Below are 19,233 nucleotides of genomic sequence, written 5' to 3'. Positions count from 1 at the left end.
GCGCGGCCTTCCCCTTGTCTTTTGTGGGCTGCCACGTGCTCAGCCCATGTTCTGCCTTTCCCGGTGTCCCCCTCACTCTCTGTTGAAAAGCAACAGTTGGCTGGAGCGGCATTTCACCTTCTGTCATTTTTAGCCTGAAGGGGCTCATCCTTCCCAGTTTTTCTTACTTCAAAGGTTACCCTTAAAAACAACAAAATGTGGCCTTTGTTGAGCACTTCTAAGCAGGGCTCAGCTTGTGGGCATTGGCCTGCGTGGCCCATGCTGGTTGCTGGGGCACTGGACTGTTCTCTGCTCGCTGCTGTGACATGCCCTGCCCTGGCCAGCACTCTCAGGCCTTCACATCTGTTTATCCAGAGCCACCCAGGTAGCCCCCAGTCCTGCATGTGTCTCCCCTCTATGCCTTGTTGAGTCTGTCTGCGACTATGGAGTTAGAATTGAACCTTCCATAATTTTCCCTACATGCTGAGCTGTGCTGGCTTTCTTTGGCTATCAGAATCACCTCTACTCTGAGCTTTATTTATCCTTTTTTTTTTTTTAAAACACAGTCTAGATTTAATCTTGCTCAGAGTTCCCTTTCTTGACTGTGGCAAACCACAAAATAATAGGGTCAGTCCTTGCTATCCAGGTTTTTGCCACAAACCTTCCAGGTTTGTAAGAATTAAAGTCAGAGTGACGGGCCCTTTCATGCTTCCCTTATCTTCTGCAAGAAGAACAAGTGGGAGACCTTTGTCTATAAACTTGGGCACCCAGCTGCCTGTCCCTCACCTCCCATCTCCAGTCACCAGAGCTCCTTGTGCAAGGCCGGCACCTCCTGCACAGTCCTGCTGCACAGTCCTGCTGTCTTCTCAGCCTGGCTAGGGGTCTGGCCTGTTACTTTCTCCCCTCAGTGGCCCACATTCTGGGCCTTCCAGCCCTCCAGTCCTCTGGAGATGGGATAACCGACTACTTTTCTCTCCTGGATGAACCCACATTCTTTCTACTACAGGATTTTTGCATCTGCTGCTGGATTCAAGTCGAGGAACTCAATCCACCAAATCCGGTTATTCCCACCATAGTTTTTGAGTTAAAATTTCAAGTAACCGTTGTTACTGTATGTCGGTGGTCCTCAGTGTGGTCCTTGGACTAGCAGCATCAGAGAACTGGTTAGAAATGCAAATTCACAGGCCTCTCTCTAGGTCTATGGAATCAGAAACTCTGAAGTGGGGCCCAACAATCTGTAGGATAACAAGTCCCCCAGGGCTCGATGCCGTAGAACCACTGCACATGCCACGAAAATAGCCACCAGAGGCTCACGTCTTGCTTCTGATGAGCTCTCTGAGAATGGCTGGCCCTCGGCTCACTCTACTTCCTCTGTGACGACCCACTGGGCAGGTGCGGCTGAAACTTTTTCCCTCCCGGCTCTCCAGATTCAGTGCAAAGTTCTCTCCACTGGCCGGGAAGCATTGTCTTCCCAGGAAGCAGATTAAAAGTCATGGAAGAAAAACATGATGGAACTATGTGCAACGTGTGGGCCAGGGCACACTCATTACTTCCACAGTGCTAATTTCAGCTCCTAAAGCCATAAGGAATTCCTCTTGGAAATTATGTACTTACTTTTCACCAGGCTCCTTCCTTCAGTGGTATTTAAATCCAAATCCAGGTTAGCAGACAGAAGTGCTGGCAGGATCCAGCGCTTTACATCCACCCCATCAAGCACAACCTCATTACTCTCACCTCCCAGCGGCACTCCGGCCCAGGCCCTAACGAGCCGCCTGGGCACGGCACATCTGGGAAGCCTCCGGTCACGCGCTGAGCTCGTAACCCAATCTTCGGGTTTGAATGACGCTGAAACACTTCCATAATCCCTTTTCCTTCCCTCGTCTTACATCCCCATCCTGCTGATAATATTATCAGAAGTTCACAAGCATAAAGCTCAGAAACATTCATGAGGTTAGAAATGAACCACTCGAGATTTTTCTGCTGTTTCAATTTACCCTGAAATACATATAAATTATATGAACTTGTTCTGACAAGAAGGAGAATGTTAGCATACACTAGAACCTTCCCCCAATCTTTTATTACCTTGGAAATAATGCATGCAAAAAGCATGGGTTATTTAAATTACGTGGTTATAACTGTATTAAAAGAGTGTGTGTGTGTGTGTGTGTGTGTGTGTGTGTGTGTGTGGTGTCTTAAGAAATGATGGATAACCCATAAAATGCTGGGGTCCAACAGCTGGCTGATGTTTATCATTAATATCGTTTTGTAGCTCAGCAGTGATGATGGTTTTGGCGAGCGTTCATGGAGTGCTTACTTGGGCTGAAGGAATTTATAGGCATTACTTCACCTAATCTTCTCAAGGCTTCTATGAGAGATGTTCTAATTTCCCGATTTTACAGATGGTGAGATCGTGTAATAAGATCATGGTCTGTGTGTAGCTGGTGGTGAGGCGGAGACCTGAGTCTAAGCTCTCAATAACCCCCTCGTGAGGCTGAGCATTTCACTCCCTTTCTGGTTAGCTAGTGAGCCTCACAAATTCTATATCTTGGTGCCTCTACATGATAGGGTATAATGATCTTTCCTTTGTTCCCAACTTAAAAACAAATCAATTTAAATAAAGGCTGTTGTAAAACATGACCAGGTAAAGAAAGGATTTAAGAGATTTCTGCAGGAACTGTTGCTGAGAGAATGGAATGAGAAAGGCTGGTGCAAGGGGTCAGGGTCAGGTCAAGGTCAGGGTGGGCTGTGGGCAGGACACAGCATGGCTAAAACCAGCCTCTGATTTCTACCCCCTGTTTTTGGAGCATCTATCTGGACAGACAGACAGATGTCTGTCCCGCAAGGGTAAATACTCATGCTGCTGAAATGAAACCTCATTTCTAATACAATGCCACTAGCCACAGAGAGGAGGAATTTGGTTCAAATTACTTACTAGGGCCTCCTAAGCTCTAGGTGTTGCCAGGTACTGTAGAGAGAGTTTCCATATTCGTAGAGCACTCACCACGTGCCCACTTGGCTCTACAAATAAGTTCCTGATAAATATCTGCTGAATGAATGGAGGGTGCACTGCTAAAGTGCTTGTGCTTACGGGGAAGAGAGACAAGAGAAAGAAGGAGAGCAGTAAACACAGGGATGAATGAAGTCATCCAAATCGTATAGGAGTGATGGAGGTGTCTTGCTCAAATGTCATGCTTGGCCCAGGTGAATTCATTATTTGGCTACAGAGGACACCAGGGACGTGTCAGAGGCTACGGGTTTGATCCCTGAATGAGCAGGGTTAGCTCCTGACTCAGAAAATCTCAGACATGGCCCATGCACTGCACCTCTCACTTCTTCAGTCCCTGGTAACTTACACCACTGGACACCAGGGGTCTCAGAGAGTGTGAGGGTCCCTCTCAGCCCATCGAGCTCAGGATCAGCCGGTTGGGGTGGAGAGTGCAGCGTCTTGTTGTTCACAGGACAGCACCCGCCAGCACGTCTCCCCACAGGTCTCCCAGGAAACCACATTCACATCTGAACCCCTCATCTTGGGTGGTGTGGATTGGCCCTGAATTTTAATTCCTTTTCCAGCATGAGTACAGATAACACAACGAACAAACCAGAAAACAGACCAATGATAGCATTCTGAGAAACTGCTCTCATGTTTAATTTCCCAACTTCTAACCTCTTCTGTGTTTTCACTTCTAGGGAAGGGAATCCCCACAGCTTCCCCTCGATTTCTCTTTGACCTGAAGGCCACTACAGCGTCCTCTGTAACTTCCCGTTGCCCAACTTTTGATTATCTATTTAAAGCTGCCTTGGTCACAAAGGGTTATTTTTCATGCCACAGTAGAAGTAGGTTGTACTGCTTTTAAAATGAGGATGGGGCTGGCCAGTTAGATCACTTGGTTAGAGCAAAGTGTTGTCAAGTGTCGGATCCCCTTACCGGCCAGCACCAAAAAAAAGAAAATAATTTCCTTCCTTTCCATACTGTCCAGCCAGAAAAATAAAATAACATAAAATAAGAAAGGGGTAGCAGAAAGTATGTGTATTAGTTCATTTTCTGTTGCTTATAACAGAGTACCAGAAACTGGGTAATATATAAGAAAACAACATATATTTCTTATAGTTTGGGAGGCTGGAAAGTCCACGGTCCAGGGGACACATCTGGAGAGGGCCTCCTTCTGAGTGGGGACTCTCTAGAGTCCCATGGCGATGCTGGGTATCACATGGTGAGGATGGGAAGAGCTCTTTCATGGGGTCTCCTTATAAAGTCACCAGTCCACGCCCACAACAACCCATTACTCCATGAATGGATTAATCCGTTCATGAGGGCATGGTAAGCATTACCCAATCACTTCTTAAAGGCCCCACTTTTCAACACTGCCGTGGTTTGATTTCCCACTCTGTTAACACAGTGACAGTGGGGATCAAGTTTCAATGAGTTCTCAGGGAACATTCAACCCATAGTAGTATGTAAGATTTAAAATAGGAAAACCTTGTTTTGAGTTCTCTTTGCTACTGGTATCAGCTTGGGAAACTTACTTCACACCTAAGCATCTCAAAGTCCTCATCTGTAAAATGAGGTAAATACACTGACTTTCCAGAGGGGTTGTGGGGTCACTACCCATGAGACAGCAAGCTGTCACTGCCCTCTCTCCTGACTGCTGACAGCCGGGAATGGCCTGGCCCACTCCCCAGTGGCTCTGGATTTCTGCTACCTCCATAATTTACATCTTATCAAGAACACCACAGTTTCTGAGTTTTAAGATTCTCCACTTTTACAATGAATTCATTTTCCAGTATTCTTATGAGAGAAAAAAGTTTCCCAGGGATTTCTGGGAACGAATTTAATTCTCCATAGGGAAGTAGAAGGACTAGTGAGTAGGGATTAACCAGCAGCTGATAGGTCCACTGGACTCATTTTGTTTTCCTTTCAGCCATCACACCTAATAAAGCCATACACCAGGAACTGAAACTTATGTCATACAATTTGGGGATTAAAATAGCCAGAAGTCTGGGTTTGGTAACAGGTTGTACTGCACCCAGCAATGAAGAGTTTGGGGAAAAAAACCACAAACTTCTCATGCTTTGAGAATCATACAGCTGCTGATGTTGAATGTTCCCATCCAAGAGTAACATTCTGGTCAGACCGCCTTTCTTACCAATACACAGAAATTTTCCAGCACAGTAGCCCTCTTGCTAACAGACTTGCCGGCTCTCACTGAGCTGGACAGTGTCAGCTGGACAGTCTTCATCTCTTAGTCTTGGTGTGATTATGTCATCACCATGTCCCTATGCAGGACGCAGGTGCTGTTCCTGCCTGTCTAGCACTGTCTTCCTTCTTCAGGTGAGAACACCTCAATTTTCTTTTGGGTGTCTACACCATGTCCCCATCCACTCGGAGAAGCTGAGCCAGGACGATCAGATCCCATGGGAACCTGGACTGCAAGTGGCACAGCCCCAAGAGCAGATGCCACGTGCCCAGAGAGCCCTGCAGGCCTGTCTACTGCAACCAGCCCGGAGATCCCCTCTCCTGGACCTGCTTTTCAGTGCCTCTTCAATTTGGGGAGCTACTCTACATCCTTTCTATATACTCTTATCTTTTTGGTACATTTTCAGATCTGGTTTCTGTTGACTGGAATCAAAGATCTTTGACCAGCAGTTTCTTGAGTCTAGCACCCTGCACCACTGAAGACAAGGCTGCATGTGCTTTAGGGTCTGCTGGTGCCTGAACACCTCCTTGCATTTCCACACTATAACCACGGCAGGTTTGGAGGAGGTGGTCAGGAGTTTCATTGGCAGCCAGGCCACTGGCTCACTGGATGGTCTCCTTACCTCACACTACACGTGACTGTCTACTCCATGGGAGAAAGAGGTCGGTTGAGTTTACCTTTCTAGTGGAGGTGGAGGTTTTCCCTAAGCAGTTCCCCTTGCAGGCTGGTGCCAGGAATACCTGTGTCTGCAGAAGCTCTGGGACAGGCAGGTTTTAAGATAAATATTCTCCTAGGAAACAGCACGACTGTAGTTTTCTTGTACTGATGCACAGCACACAGTAGCACACTGATAGTGCATTGGCGAGAGACTGTGCAATATTGAGCCCCAGAGGCCTGTCTGATCCAGCACTTCTCTATCCAATGTGATCTTGGAAACCTTTCTTCCTCTACACCTGCCATGGGCCCTGCTGTGGGAGGTGCTGCTGTTCCTACATCACTGTGTACAGAGGGCAGAGGCCTGGGCAGCTGGCCAACAGGAAGTCTGTGGCCTGGGAAGTGCCTGCCACTCAGACAGCATGCACAGTCTCTCCTCCAGTGCACCATGAGCCCCTGGGGGCAGGGGATGCCATGCTGGGTTTGGAGGAGCACATCTCATACCACTGGTAGCATCAGAGCTGGCGTCTGTGGCCTTGGCTGACAAGCAACCTGAGAGATTTCACTTGCAAACCCTTTCCTTTGATATTTTAAGCTGCTCTCTAAGACCCTCTTGGGCAGGATCCCAGGGGGAGCTGGGGAAGGGGCCACTGTGGCTTCAGACCTGGCTGACTCTCTCCAACTGTCGTCGGCCCACTCCCTCATGCGCCTGACACCTGCTTGTTGTTCTTATTCCTCCAGCATTGAAACCTCTCTCAGAAGAGGAACCGACATGCTCATTCCAATACAAGAGTGTAAGAAAGGTTAAATCTCTTCCCTCCTAGGGCATCATTCTCAGCTCACTGAAGAAATCCTTCATTCCATTTCTTCCTCGACACGATAAGCCTGTAGTGTAAACTAGCAGCACCCAGAGCTGGAAGGCCACCTTGTTTGGAACAGGAGAAGCTACCTGTCTCCCAGGGACCTGAACATAAGGCTGTATTCCATGGGGAAACCCCAAGGACTGGGAACATTGGTAAAAAGACCCTCAAGGTACTGAGGTAGCTCAACCTGCAAGAGTGTATAACTCTGAGCAAAGGCCAGGCACGCAGGCGCAAGGCATGCTTCAGATGGTCAGAAACAACCCAAGTTCCGAGCTGTCGGCTCCTGGAGGCACCCCTCCGAAGGTTCATGGATCCAGCACCCGTGGTGTCCTTCCCATATGTGGCGGGGGAGATGTAAAATGCAACCACAGGGGATGTGCTCAGTTGTTTTAAAATAGTTAATACGAATGCTGGAGTATTTCCAGAGTACGCACATTACTTTGGAAAGAATTATCCTGTCTTTGTGTGAAGACTTCCTGACCACAGCTTTCATCAAGTTCTTATTTTAACTGTTTCACCAGTGCATAATGTTGCTCTTTCTTATCCTGATGTTTCTGTTCTGGGGTTTGGTGAAGGGGTGTGAGGGATGAGGAGAAAATGAGGGATGTGGTTTTTTTCAGGGTAGGATTTGACTGAGTAGGCAGTGCATCTAGGCAGTGACCCTGAGGACAGGAGGGTCTGCATGGTCTAGAAGGACCCCCAGAGTGGGGAATCCCTAGTCCCATACTGGCCTCCCCTTTTAGTTTCAAAGCCCTTTCTTATCTTGTCCAGTACTAAACTCCATGAGGTAGGCAGGGGTAGGGCAATATTAAGTAGTCAATGTCAAATCCTTTAGGAACATGGTATCATGCAGTATAAATACTAATAAGAAATGACCAAGCACATAAATTCACTACTCACCAAGAGGTGCTGTTATTCCCTCTTTGTTAGGGATACACGATACTGCTCAGAGACACTGGTGCTCCTCCAGGTCCATCTGTCAGAGGGAGGCCCAGAGGAGGGTCCCTGCCTCCCAATTCCAAGCCCACCTGCCCACCTGGGCGGTGCCTCCACTATGATGCTAGCCAGTAGCTTTTCTGTGAGGCCACAAGGATGACGACTGACCTGAGGGAAGGATTTTTGCCTCATTTGCCAGCGATGCTGGGAGTCTACTGTACTACAAAGCCCCTGCAGAGGAAAGGTGTGCCAGGCATGGGAAGGCCTGTGCAGCAGCCAGGAGAAGGTGCGACTCAGATGGGGCCAACTGGAGGAAAGCCAGCGGCACCAGCCAAATTTCCTGGGAGAGCCCCATACTTTGCAGTGGGAGAGGACAGACGGACAAGATAAGCAGCCCAGGCATGAGGGTTGCCATGAGATCCACCAATGCTTGCTTGAGAGGGGATGCTTAGGACATTCCAGCCCAGGCTCCTGACTGTCCCAGTTCCCCCTGAGTCCTGAGATGCCCTTGGCCCTCGGGTGTGGACCAGCTCACCAGCCTCTGAACTCAGGACAACCCATGGGAGGCCTCTCCTTAGAGCCCCAACAGCCTGCAATGATAAATGTGCCCTTTTTGGTCACCTTATTTTTTAACAGCTTTATTGAGATATAACTTATGTACCACAATTCAACCATTTGAAGTGTCCAGTTTAATGTTTTGTACCACAATATATTGTTTTACACCAAAAAGAAACCCTATACCCTTTAGTTATCAACTCCAATTCCCTCCCTTCCCCTCCTCCTCAGCTCTAGGCACCCACCAATCTTCTTCCCTTCTCTGTGGATTTGTCAGTTCTAGACATTTCACCTACACTGAATTTTGTATGGGGCCTTTTGCGACTGGCTTCTTTGACTTAGTGTGATGTTTTCGAGGTTCATCTACATCATAGCTTGTGTCAGCACCTCATTCCTTTTTTATGTCTGAGTAATATTCTATTATATGGATACACCACGTTTTGTCTATTCAGTGGATGAACATGTGCCAGGTCTCACGTCTCAGATACTATATGTAAAAATGCTAGGAACATTTGTGTACAAGCTCTTGTGTGAACGTTTTCATTGTTCTTGAGTATAATCATAGCAGTAGAATTGCTGGCTTGAATGGTAATGCAAAGTATAACTTTTTGAGGAACTGCCAGACTCTTTTCAAAAGTGGTCACACAATTTAATATTCCTATCCCAGGGTAGAAGGGTTCTGCTTTCTCCAGACCCTCATCAACATTTGTTATTATCTGTCTTTTTGATCACGGCCATCCTAGGTGGGTGTGAAGTGGGATCTCCTCATGGTTTTGGTTTGCATTTCCCTGATGACTAATGACGCTGAGCATCTTCTCATGTCTTTACTGGACTTTTGTAGATCGTCTTTGGAGAAATGTCTATTCAGATCCTTTGCCCAGTTTTTAATTGGGTTATGTGTCATTTTATTATTGAGTGGTGGTAGTTCTTTATACATTCTAGATATAAGTTCCATATCAGATATATGACTTGAAAATACTTTCTCCCATTCTTTGGTTGTCTTTTCACTTTTTGTTATGTCTTTTGAAGTACAAAAGTCTTTAATTTTGATGAACTCCAATACATCTATTTTTCCTTCTTCTGCTTGTACTTTTGCTATCATATCTAAGAGAGCATTGCCAAATCCAAGTCATGAAGATTTCTGCCTCTGTTATCTTCTAAGAGCTTTATACGTTTAGGTTGTTAGGGCTTTGATGCATTTGGAGTAAATTTTTGTATATGGTATCAGATAAGTGCCCAACTTCATTCTTTCACATGTGGACATCTAGTTGTCACAGTACCATTTGTTTAAAAAGACTATTCTTTCCCAACCTGAATGCTCTGGGCACTCTTGTGGAAAATCAATTGGCAGTAAATGTGAGAATTTATTTCAGGACTCTCAAATACATTCCATTGTTCTTTATGTCTGTCTTTATGTTAGTGCCACACTGTCTTGATCACTCTAGTTTGTAGTAAGTTTTGAAATTGGGAAGCATTTTCTTTTTTAAGATTGTTTTGACTATTTAGGGTCCTTTGCAATTCTATTGTCCTTAAGTACAATTAAGTTGGCTGGAAAATTGATAGGGATTGCACTGACTCTGCAGATCAATTTGTGGAGAATTTCTATCTTAACAAGTCTTCTGATTCATGAAAATGGATGTCTCACCCTTCATTGAGATCTTGTAGTTTTCAGAATAGGAATATTGAAATTCTTCTATTAAATTTATTCCTAAGTATTTTATTCTTTTTGATGCTATTATAAATGGAAATGTTTTCTTAATTTCATTTTTGGTTTGTGCATTGCTACTATAGAAATACAATTGATTTTTGTTTATTGATCTTATATCCTACAACTTTGCTGAACATGTTTATTCGTTCTAACAGTTTATTAGTAGACTCCTTAGGCTTTTCTGCATACATGATCATGTTGCTTGCAAATACAGATAGTTTTATTTCATCCCTTCCAATATGGATGTCTTTTATTTCATTTTCCTTAGTAAATGCCCTAGCTAGAACCTCAAATACAACATTGAATAGAAGTGGCAAGAGTAGACATTGACTCTTGCTCCCAATCTCTGAGGGAAGGCATTCAGTCTCTCACCATTAAGTATGAAGTTACCTGCGGGTTTTTGTAGATGTCCTTCATTCAGTTCTGGTAGTTTGCATCTTTCTACAAGTTTTTCCATTTCATGTACGTTATCTAATTTATGGTACACAGTTGTTCATAGTGTTCATTCACAATCATTTTTATTTCTGTAAGTTCATTAATAATGTGCCTCTTTCATTCCTTAGTTTAGTAATTTGAGTCTTTTTTTCTTGGCCAGTCTAGCTAAATGTTTGTCAATTTTGTTGATTTCTTCATGTGTGTCAATTTTTTGTTTGTTTTTTTCTCTATTATTTTTCTATTCTCTATTTCAATAATTTCTGCTCTAGTGTTTACTATTTCCTTCCTTCTGCTTGCATTAGAATTTTTTTTTTTTTTTCCTGTACTGCAGGGTCTTAACACAGAAAGTTAAGTTATTGATTTGACATCTTTTTTCTTTTCTAATGTAACTGTTTATAGCTATAAACTATCCCCTAATGACTGCCTTAGCTGCATTCCTGAAGTTTTGGTATGCTATGCCTTCATTTTCACTCATCTCAAAATATTTTCTAGTTTCCCTTGTTATTGCTCTTTGAACCACTGGTTATTTAGGAAAAGTATTGCTTAATTTCCACATATTCGTGAATTTCCTAAATATCTCTTACTGATTTCTAATTTCATTCCATTGTGGTCAGAGAACATACTTTGTATTATTTCAATTCTTCTACATTTGTTAGATTTATTAATGGCTTAGCATATGGTCTACCTTGAAGAATATTCTACAAGCACTTGAAAAGAAAGTATATTCTGCTGTTGTTGAGTGGAATATTCTATACATGTCTATTAGGTCTAGTTTGTTTATAGTATTGTACAAGTCTTCTATTTTCTTGTTGATCATCTTCCTAGTTTTAATTCATTATTGAAGGTATAGAGTATTGAAGTCATCAATTATTATTATTAAATTGTCTATTTCTCCTTTCATTTCTGTCAGGTTTTGCTTCACATATTTCATGGTTTTGTGGTTAGGTGCATATATGTTTATAATTATTACATCTTCTTGAAGGATTACCTTCTGATCATTAAAAATATCTCTGTCTCTAGTAACATGTTTTGTTGTTGTTGTTTTAAGACATATTTTTATCTGACCTATAGCACTCCAGCTTTCTTATGTTTTTTTGCATATCTTTTTCATTCTTTTACTTTCAATCTATTTGTATATAAAAATGCACTTTCAAAGAGAAAAGAACAATTCTTCCCTATCTGTGGACTGTTCATTCCTGTAAGACAGCTGACCAGTGCAGGGCTCTGCCAAGAATGGCCTTCGTAAGACCCCGAGGAGAGAGAATTGTTCTGGGAGGCTGCCACCAAGCACATCCAAGCTTGTTTCTGAAACCTCCTCAGGAATTCTACCAATTAGGAATCTTTCCACTGTTGCCCTCACAGCAGAGCCATTTCTTCTATGGTCGGATGTTTCTTCCAGAACCTGGAGAATACATATCTTCTCTTTATTTCTGATGGATCACTGTGTGATCTCAGTTGTTTTTTTCTTTAAGTAGTCCTCACATTAAATTTCCTCTTTTCCCTTTACTTTTCCTTTCATGTAATTGTGACATAAAAAGTCACAGAAACATCAGGTGCCTCAATGGTTTTTGTATTTTATTACTCAGAAAAGTTAGGAAGAGAGAAGGATCTCTTTTGACAGGTTTCAGAATCTACATGCAAAGCATTCCTAATAGGAGAAATCCTGCTATCTGGTATCTGGTAATTCTCTTGTTCTTTGTAATGATCAGGGGAAGAGATGTTCAAATGATCCAAAAAACAAACAAACACCCTCCTCTGCCAAAACCAAGAAACAAAACAAAAAACCCCAGCTCTTTCACTTCCACCATCTTGAAGTTCCTTAATTTAGATAATTGAGAAAAGATTTCAAAACTCTATGATTTAATTTAAGTACAGATGAGGTTCTGGAATTTGGGTAGTGTCAGAAAAAATTTCCCAAATTCAACTAATTTGACTTTCTCCTCACCCTTCATATACCACCAACAAGGCATGTGGTAGACCAATGGTACTATTCACAATTAGATGTCCCTATTTTATTTTAGAAGAAAGCAAGAATCAAAGTATTTAAGTTTCGGCTGGCCCGTGGCTCACTCGGGAGAGTGCGGTGCTGATAACACCAAGGCCACGGGTTGGGATCCTATATAGGGATGGCCGGTTGGCTCACTGGCTGAGCGTGGTGTTGATAACACCAAGCCAAGGATTGAGATCCCCTTACCAGTCATCTTTGAAAAAAAAAAAAAAAGTATTTAAGTTTCAGTTTCTCAACAAATGGATTGAACAATGGTATCTTTTTAGATCGTGGCTGTAGCTAAAGATCCACATGTTTTAGGCTTCATTCTTAAGTCATGATCTCACTCTCTCTCTCTCTCTCTCTCTCACACACACACACACACACACACACCCCCCAACATGCTTCAATAAAAAAAAAGAGGGATTCCATTCTCTTTTAACCCAAAAAAAGGCCAGCCTGGTGATGATAATTGAGCAAGGAAGACAAATTTAAAAACCAAATATACTTCCTTACAGATGACTATTCAATTCAATTGCCAGTAAAACATTGAATGTTCTTTTCTGAATCACCCTAATTCAATGTACAGTACAGCATGTACTGCCTGGGAAGAAGTTCAAATCATAAATACTATAGGGAAATATCTAATAACTTGGAATGGCCTCTTCAAGTGGATAATAAGCTCTGAAAGACTGGAGAAATGTTAAATCTGGTAAAGCATGAGCTCTGTGCTATAAGATGAGCCCATCTCACTTTCAGCTTCTGCCTCCTTGTTCCAGAACTATCTGGAACTGGGTCTCAAGGCACTGGAACACAGTGTTGCTCTTTGGATGCCGAATGATGGTGGGGCCTCTTCCCTGCAGACTGTGGTCAGCAAGGTGAAGGCTGCTGGCCACAATCATAACAGCTGAGCTGATCTGCGATTTCTGCCTTGCCTGCCAACGGCAGGCCAGGTTTGCCGATATGTTTGTGTTGGTGTGCAAGATGCTGGAGATAGGCCATCTGCTCTGCGTGTCAGATTCCAGACTCCATATGGTTACGGCAGGGTTTTGGAGAAGTATCCACAGAGCTAGGTGCAGGATTAGAATAAAGAGGTGCTAATGGTACAGTTGGGAAGGCAAAGGAAACTATTGGGAACTCCATGGAAAAAGAGGGTTGAAGAAAATTAAAGGGAGATCAGGAGAAATAAAGGAAACTATAAGGGAAAAAGACAAACATCTCTGTCCTTTTAAAGTTCAAAAGTAATGATAATATAGAAAGGCTCTTTCACCTTGCCAGGTTCAACAGTGGGTTGAATTTTGGCTCCTTTAATGAAGTTCACACCATTGGGTTCTTGGGCTCTTCTTCCAGGTTACAGGCTCTGTCCTCCAATCATACCCACCCCATCTGAAATAGCTATTTGTTTTCCAGACCCTACACATTTCCAAAGTCAACCCCCTTTACCCAAGTGCAATTTTTACTTATGTGTTAAATCTTTTTCCTATTTTCTAGCACTCATTTTCTGTGGTCAACCCTCCACTTTTCTTCATTTACTAGTCTGAGTCCATGTAACTGTAAGTTCTTATGAAAGACTCATGACAACTACATCATGCTATGCAATACTCTAAATTTTATTGTCCAAATATTTGTGTGTTTGTATAATAGCTATACATAATATATACTATGTACATATATTGTGTATGTATGTATTTACACATGTGCATGCATGTATGTATACATGTATGCATGTATATATATATATACTTGTATATCTACCTCATCAGGAGGATTTGCAAGAATTTTAAATCTATTATCAGATCATAAATTTCTTTAGCCAAACAACAAATACTCTTTGATGAATCATGGCATTTCACTTTCATAAGTCCACGTTAAAAAACAGTACAAAGTCAGATGGTTCAGAATAAACACATAAACAAACTAACAAACAAAACCAGCCTGGAGTAGGCAACCAGGCATTTCTTTCTAGGCAAAGTCCGGATGCTGTTTTCTCTTTTATCAACTTCATTTTCTCCTTTGCTTATGGAAATTCTACTCATTCTTTTAGTCTGATTCACATGCTTTTACAGTCAGGAACAGAATGGAAGGGGGTGGGTAGAAAGGAGAGTGGTGGGGAGGGAGAAACCTAATATTTATGACATTACACAAGAGCAAAGACCTTGTCTGCCTTTCTCACCTCTAAATATCTTGGCACCTAGAACAATGCCTGGTGAACTGGATGGTGCTCAATAAATCCGTGTTGAATGGATGAATTTACAGAAGGTGTACTATGTGCTCAGGGCTATGCTGGATGCTTTTAAAATAAGAGTAATTGAAAAATTAGATAATAAAAAGAAATGGTGCCCTCCTCTGCAGGAATAAGAAAATACGTTCCCTGAGCCAGTACTTTCAGAGCTTGAACTCATGCTGTGGGTGGTTCCAACATCTCAGCAGCGGGCAAAACAAGGGTAAGCAATCATCTGAGGCAGGGTCAGCAAACTATTGTTGACGGGCTAGGTCTGGCCTGCGGGTTGTTTTTGTACAACCAAGGAGCTAATGATGGTTTTTACATTTTTTTTTAAAGGGTTACAATTCAAAATAAAGAAAAATGTGTCAGAGACCATATGTGGCCTGGAAAGCCAAAAATATTTACCATTGCAACCTTTATAGGTAAAGTTTGCCGACCCTTGTCCTATGGAGATACTACGAATATGCTTCTGAAATTGCTTTTAGTCTAAAATATATTTGGCTTGAACTTGGTTCAAACATGGCAAGACTGTAGAACTGTGGTCTGTCAGGCCATAATGACTCTAGAGCATTCTGGAGCTATACAAACACATGGTGGTCTCTATCATAAGCTTAGAGCAGCTCCCTAACACCTATTTACAGAATTTGCACTCATATTTGTTTATGTCTCTTTGTTTTGTGGGTGTTTTCCTATGTGATTTTCTGGTTAAAGTTTTGTAGTGCAACAGAGCCCCTTCTAGGAGATCTATGGGAGGCAAAATCATAAACTTGCTACATTGGTCCACTTGGCATTATAATCAGAGGGCTTTGTTATAGCTGTTTGAGTTAATCTGAAATCTAGTTGAAACATGAAGATGTGACTTGATTATCCTCTTCTATCTTTCACGAAATCTGGGAAATTTTGGTCACTGTTTCTTCCATGATTATTTTTTACTCCGTTCTCTCTCTGTGCTCCTTCTGTGACTCCAATTACACTTATGCTAGAATGCCTGATATTGTCCCACAAGTAACCGAGTCTCTGTCATTGTCAACAACTTTTTCTTTCCATTCTTCAGACTGAATAATGTCTATTCCCCTATCTTAGGTTTACTAATTTTTTTTTGTCATCTCCAATCTATTTTTAGACCTATGAAGTGAATTTTTAAAATTTCAGATATTGCATATTTTAGTTCTAAAATTTTAAGCGTTCAGTATTCATTAGCATAGTTTTCCTTATGTTTTTGAGCATACTTGCAGTAACTGCTTTGCAATCCTTGTCTTCTAATTCCAACATATGTGTCTTCTTAGAGTCAGTCTCCATTAATTGCCTTCTCTCTTGAGTTTGGGTATGTTGCTTTGCATGATTAGTAAAATTTGGATTGTATCTTGAACATTGTGAATAATATGTTAATCAATAGCAGCACTGTTCAACAGAAATGAAATGTGCCACATATGCAATTTGAATTTTCTATTAGCCACATTAAACAGTAAAGGGAAACAGATAAACTTAATTGTGATAATACACTTTGTTGGACCAGATACATCCAAAATATAATCATTTTGAATGATTACATAATCAATGTAATCACATTAAAAATTATTAAAATATTTTTATAATCTTAAATTATTTTATAATATTAAACTAAGACTCACAATCTTTTCTATTATTAAATCTTTGAAATCTGGTATATACTTTACATTTCCAGCATGTCTCAATTTGGACTAGCTAGTGGATACCATATTGGACAGTGCAGCTCTAGAGTATCATTGCAGAAGAACATTGAATTTTTGTTTTAGCAGGTAACTAATTTGACTGGACTAAAACTCCAAACACAGTCTCCCCTGTGGTGGGCAGCAGCTACGCTCTCAGTTCAGTTCTTCTAGCCTTAGCTGTGCTACGTGGAGTCTGCCTTACACATGCCTTATTCTTAGAGATACTGGTCAAACACATATGCAGAATTTGGGAGTTCCTGTCTGTGGCTCTCTCCTTTCTGGGATTTTTCCTCCTCAGTTTCTGCTATGGCTACTTTGAATATTCTTCTCTGGTGGCTCAACCAGTAAAAGATGGTAGGTACCTATCTAGAGTTTTAGCCATCCCACAAAGATCCAATTAGGGCTTCTATTCAGTTTAAAAGCTGTAAATGTGGGAAATATAGTGCCATTCTATTCTTCTGTTTGTCTCCTTCTCTCTAGCTTCTACCTGCTCTCTAGCTTTTAAACAGTTGCTTTTTATATTGTCGCCAGAGTTCATAATTGTTATCTGTAGGAAGATTGGTCCAATACAAACTACGCCATCATCACAGGAAGTAAACCTTTGACTGACAGTCTTGATGCTTGATTCCATAGAGTTCACAGAGGTGCCATGGGCCTAATGTGAGAGGAGGGGATGGAAAGGCAGAGGGGACTGGCCTGCCCTTCCCCTTCTCATGTGGGTCTTAGTTCAATCACAGCAGCTCTCATTTCATATGTTTAATTTTATTTGGCTTATCTGGTTTCTGGCATAATTTTAAAAAGATTTGGATACTAAAATAGTTTGGAAAACATAACCAATTTTAAAGTATGATTCTCGAATGGATTCCAAAGACCCTTTTTGCTCATTCATGCACCTGAGCCAATGCTGAGCTCTCCTCGTCTAGCATCCCTTATCCTACTTTCTAATCAATTCACAAGGGCCGGGCCACCCTTGGTTTCAGAAGAAAAGACTGTGGCCCATCCAATCATTGAGTCTTTACAGTGACAAGTCCTTCCTTATTTCGCTCCACATGTATTTGACTGATTGACTGACTGGTTAATGGGTTTGTGGGATGGCTGCTCATACCCAAGATGCTAAAGGAGACTTTCTGCATTGAGCTCTTCCTTAAGATCTGCAGCATTATGGTAGAATTTCATTCTTAATTTGCCAAGGGGCACGTAGGATCAATGGAACAATTCTCACCTTCTTGATTTCTCTCCTTTCTTCTCTCTCTCACTCAAACACATTTTAAGCATTTGACAAGGTTAAGGGGATTGGTGCAGACACCAAATGCCATATGAAACTCCTGTAACAGGCAAGTGGCACGTATTGATCTTAAGAAACCTATAACACTGCTGACAGCCCAGCCTGATTAGAAAAGGTAAATATGCCTTAACACGACGCACAGAACCACAGAACAAAAACCATTTGCCTCAACTCAGAGCAGAACCAAGAGGCCAAGTGGTGACATTACGCATGTGACAGAATCACGGTACTATGCAAAGTCCCAATAAAATGACTGGAAAAAAGGAGGCTTAAGTGAAGAACATATTCCATACAATTCATCTCGGCTGACCCAGCCCAAGAGAATTCACTCCAGAGCACGTGAGTAACATGGCTATGAAAGCTGGGGCTGGGGCCGAAGTTCTGATGGGTACTAAATAAGAAACGCAAGATGTGCACTCACTGGCATTAATTTCAGCCACTGAAACAAGGTCAGCTACAAACCTTAACATGTGACACTTACCCCTGGGCACTCAAACTCTAACCTTTATTTCCTTTTCCTCTTAGACAAAGTAATTTGTCTAAGCTGATGGGTACCAGTTGAAAGTGTACAGCAATGGTTATTTTTTTCTTAGGGTGATATTGCCAATGGTCTCTTACAGGACACCTTCCAGCTAGGACTGTATATCTCCACCAAGGTTCTGGCTTAGAAGCTAAAAATCCAGTATTTCGAGCAAGCAGAAATCACTCAGCAATAACAGAACATAGCATTAACTGCGTATCACTGTCCCCACTCTCATAGTGCTGCTGACCCAGACCCCACTGGGTCCAAGCCCCAGGACACAGCTCCTTACCGTGACTGGCACGGGTGCAAGTTGCACCTTCGGACCTGGGGCTCTGGGCGGCTTGCTTGAGGGCAGTCACTGTCATTCACCAGTGTTGTGGTCTTGTTAACAATCCGTGTGCATGAAACAATGGTTCTACGTTCCCCTGAAAACCAAACCACAGGGAGCTGAGAGGCTGTGGCCACACACACCTGGAAAAACCATTCATTTGCACATAGGGAGGAGTGCTCGGGTGTAACTATTGATTAGTGTGTCACTGAAAGTGACTGTTGCAAATATCATAGTGGTTGTCAGAGAGGGAGAACTGTAATCTTAGGGATGAGGTGTGTATGACATGGCAGGGGCAATGTGGGACAGAAGAAAGATTCTAGAACAAGATCAGAAAGCAACAACACCTCAGATCAGCTGTTCCTTGGACAGTTCAGGATTCACTGAGGCCAAAGCTCTGATTTGGGCTTTTACTTTTCATCAAAGAATTCCAATCTTTATATCTGCTCTTTTGATGTTTAAAGTCTAAGGAGATCTGGTCTCAACTGAACACCTGGATAGTATGGCTACCTACTGCAGAATCCATGCTTGCTGGGGAGGAATGAGGAACAGGAGGCTGGTCTGTAGGACACATAGACCCGCGCTCTCCAGCAGGCATTCCAGAGCCAGTTTGAACGAGCCTAGCCAGCTGACTGGTACCTCTAAGCATCACCTGCTCTTGCGAAGCTTTGCTAACCTGTTATCCCAGCTGGATATAGCCCTTCTTCTGGGTGTTCCCAAAACACTCAGAACATGATTTTTTCAGGGAGGCTGAATGACTGGGAGTTAGGAGGGTGGCCTCTGGAGCTAGGCTGTCTGTGTTCAAGTCTTGGCTCTGTCACTAATAGTATCATGGTGACCACCATACTAATAGTTGGCCACCATACTTCT

The 19,233-nt window shown here is 42.5% G+C and overlaps 1 protein-coding gene across 1 annotated transcript in view; it reads right to left on the bottom strand.

Moving 5' to 3' along the window:
• ADAMTS17 (ADAM metallopeptidase with thrombospondin type 1 motif 17) overlaps positions 1-19,233 on the bottom strand; it is a 316,365-nt gene that overhangs the window by 41,471 nt on the left and 255,661 nt on the right. The window contains exon 18 of the mRNA XM_063091528.1: positions 18,325-18,460. Within this exon, the coding sequence (XP_062947598.1) occupies positions 18,325-18,460 (136 nt within the window). The remainder of the gene's footprint in view (positions 1-18,324; positions 18,461-19,233) is intronic.

Source organism: Cynocephalus volans, chromosome 3 (genome assembly GCF_027409185.1).
Source record: "Cynocephalus volans isolate mCynVol1 chromosome 3, mCynVol1.pri, whole genome shotgun sequence".
NCBI classification, from domain to species: domain Eukaryota; kingdom Metazoa; phylum Chordata; class Mammalia; order Dermoptera; family Cynocephalidae; genus Cynocephalus; species Cynocephalus volans.
This window is presented reverse-complemented; position numbering and strand designations above follow the sequence as displayed.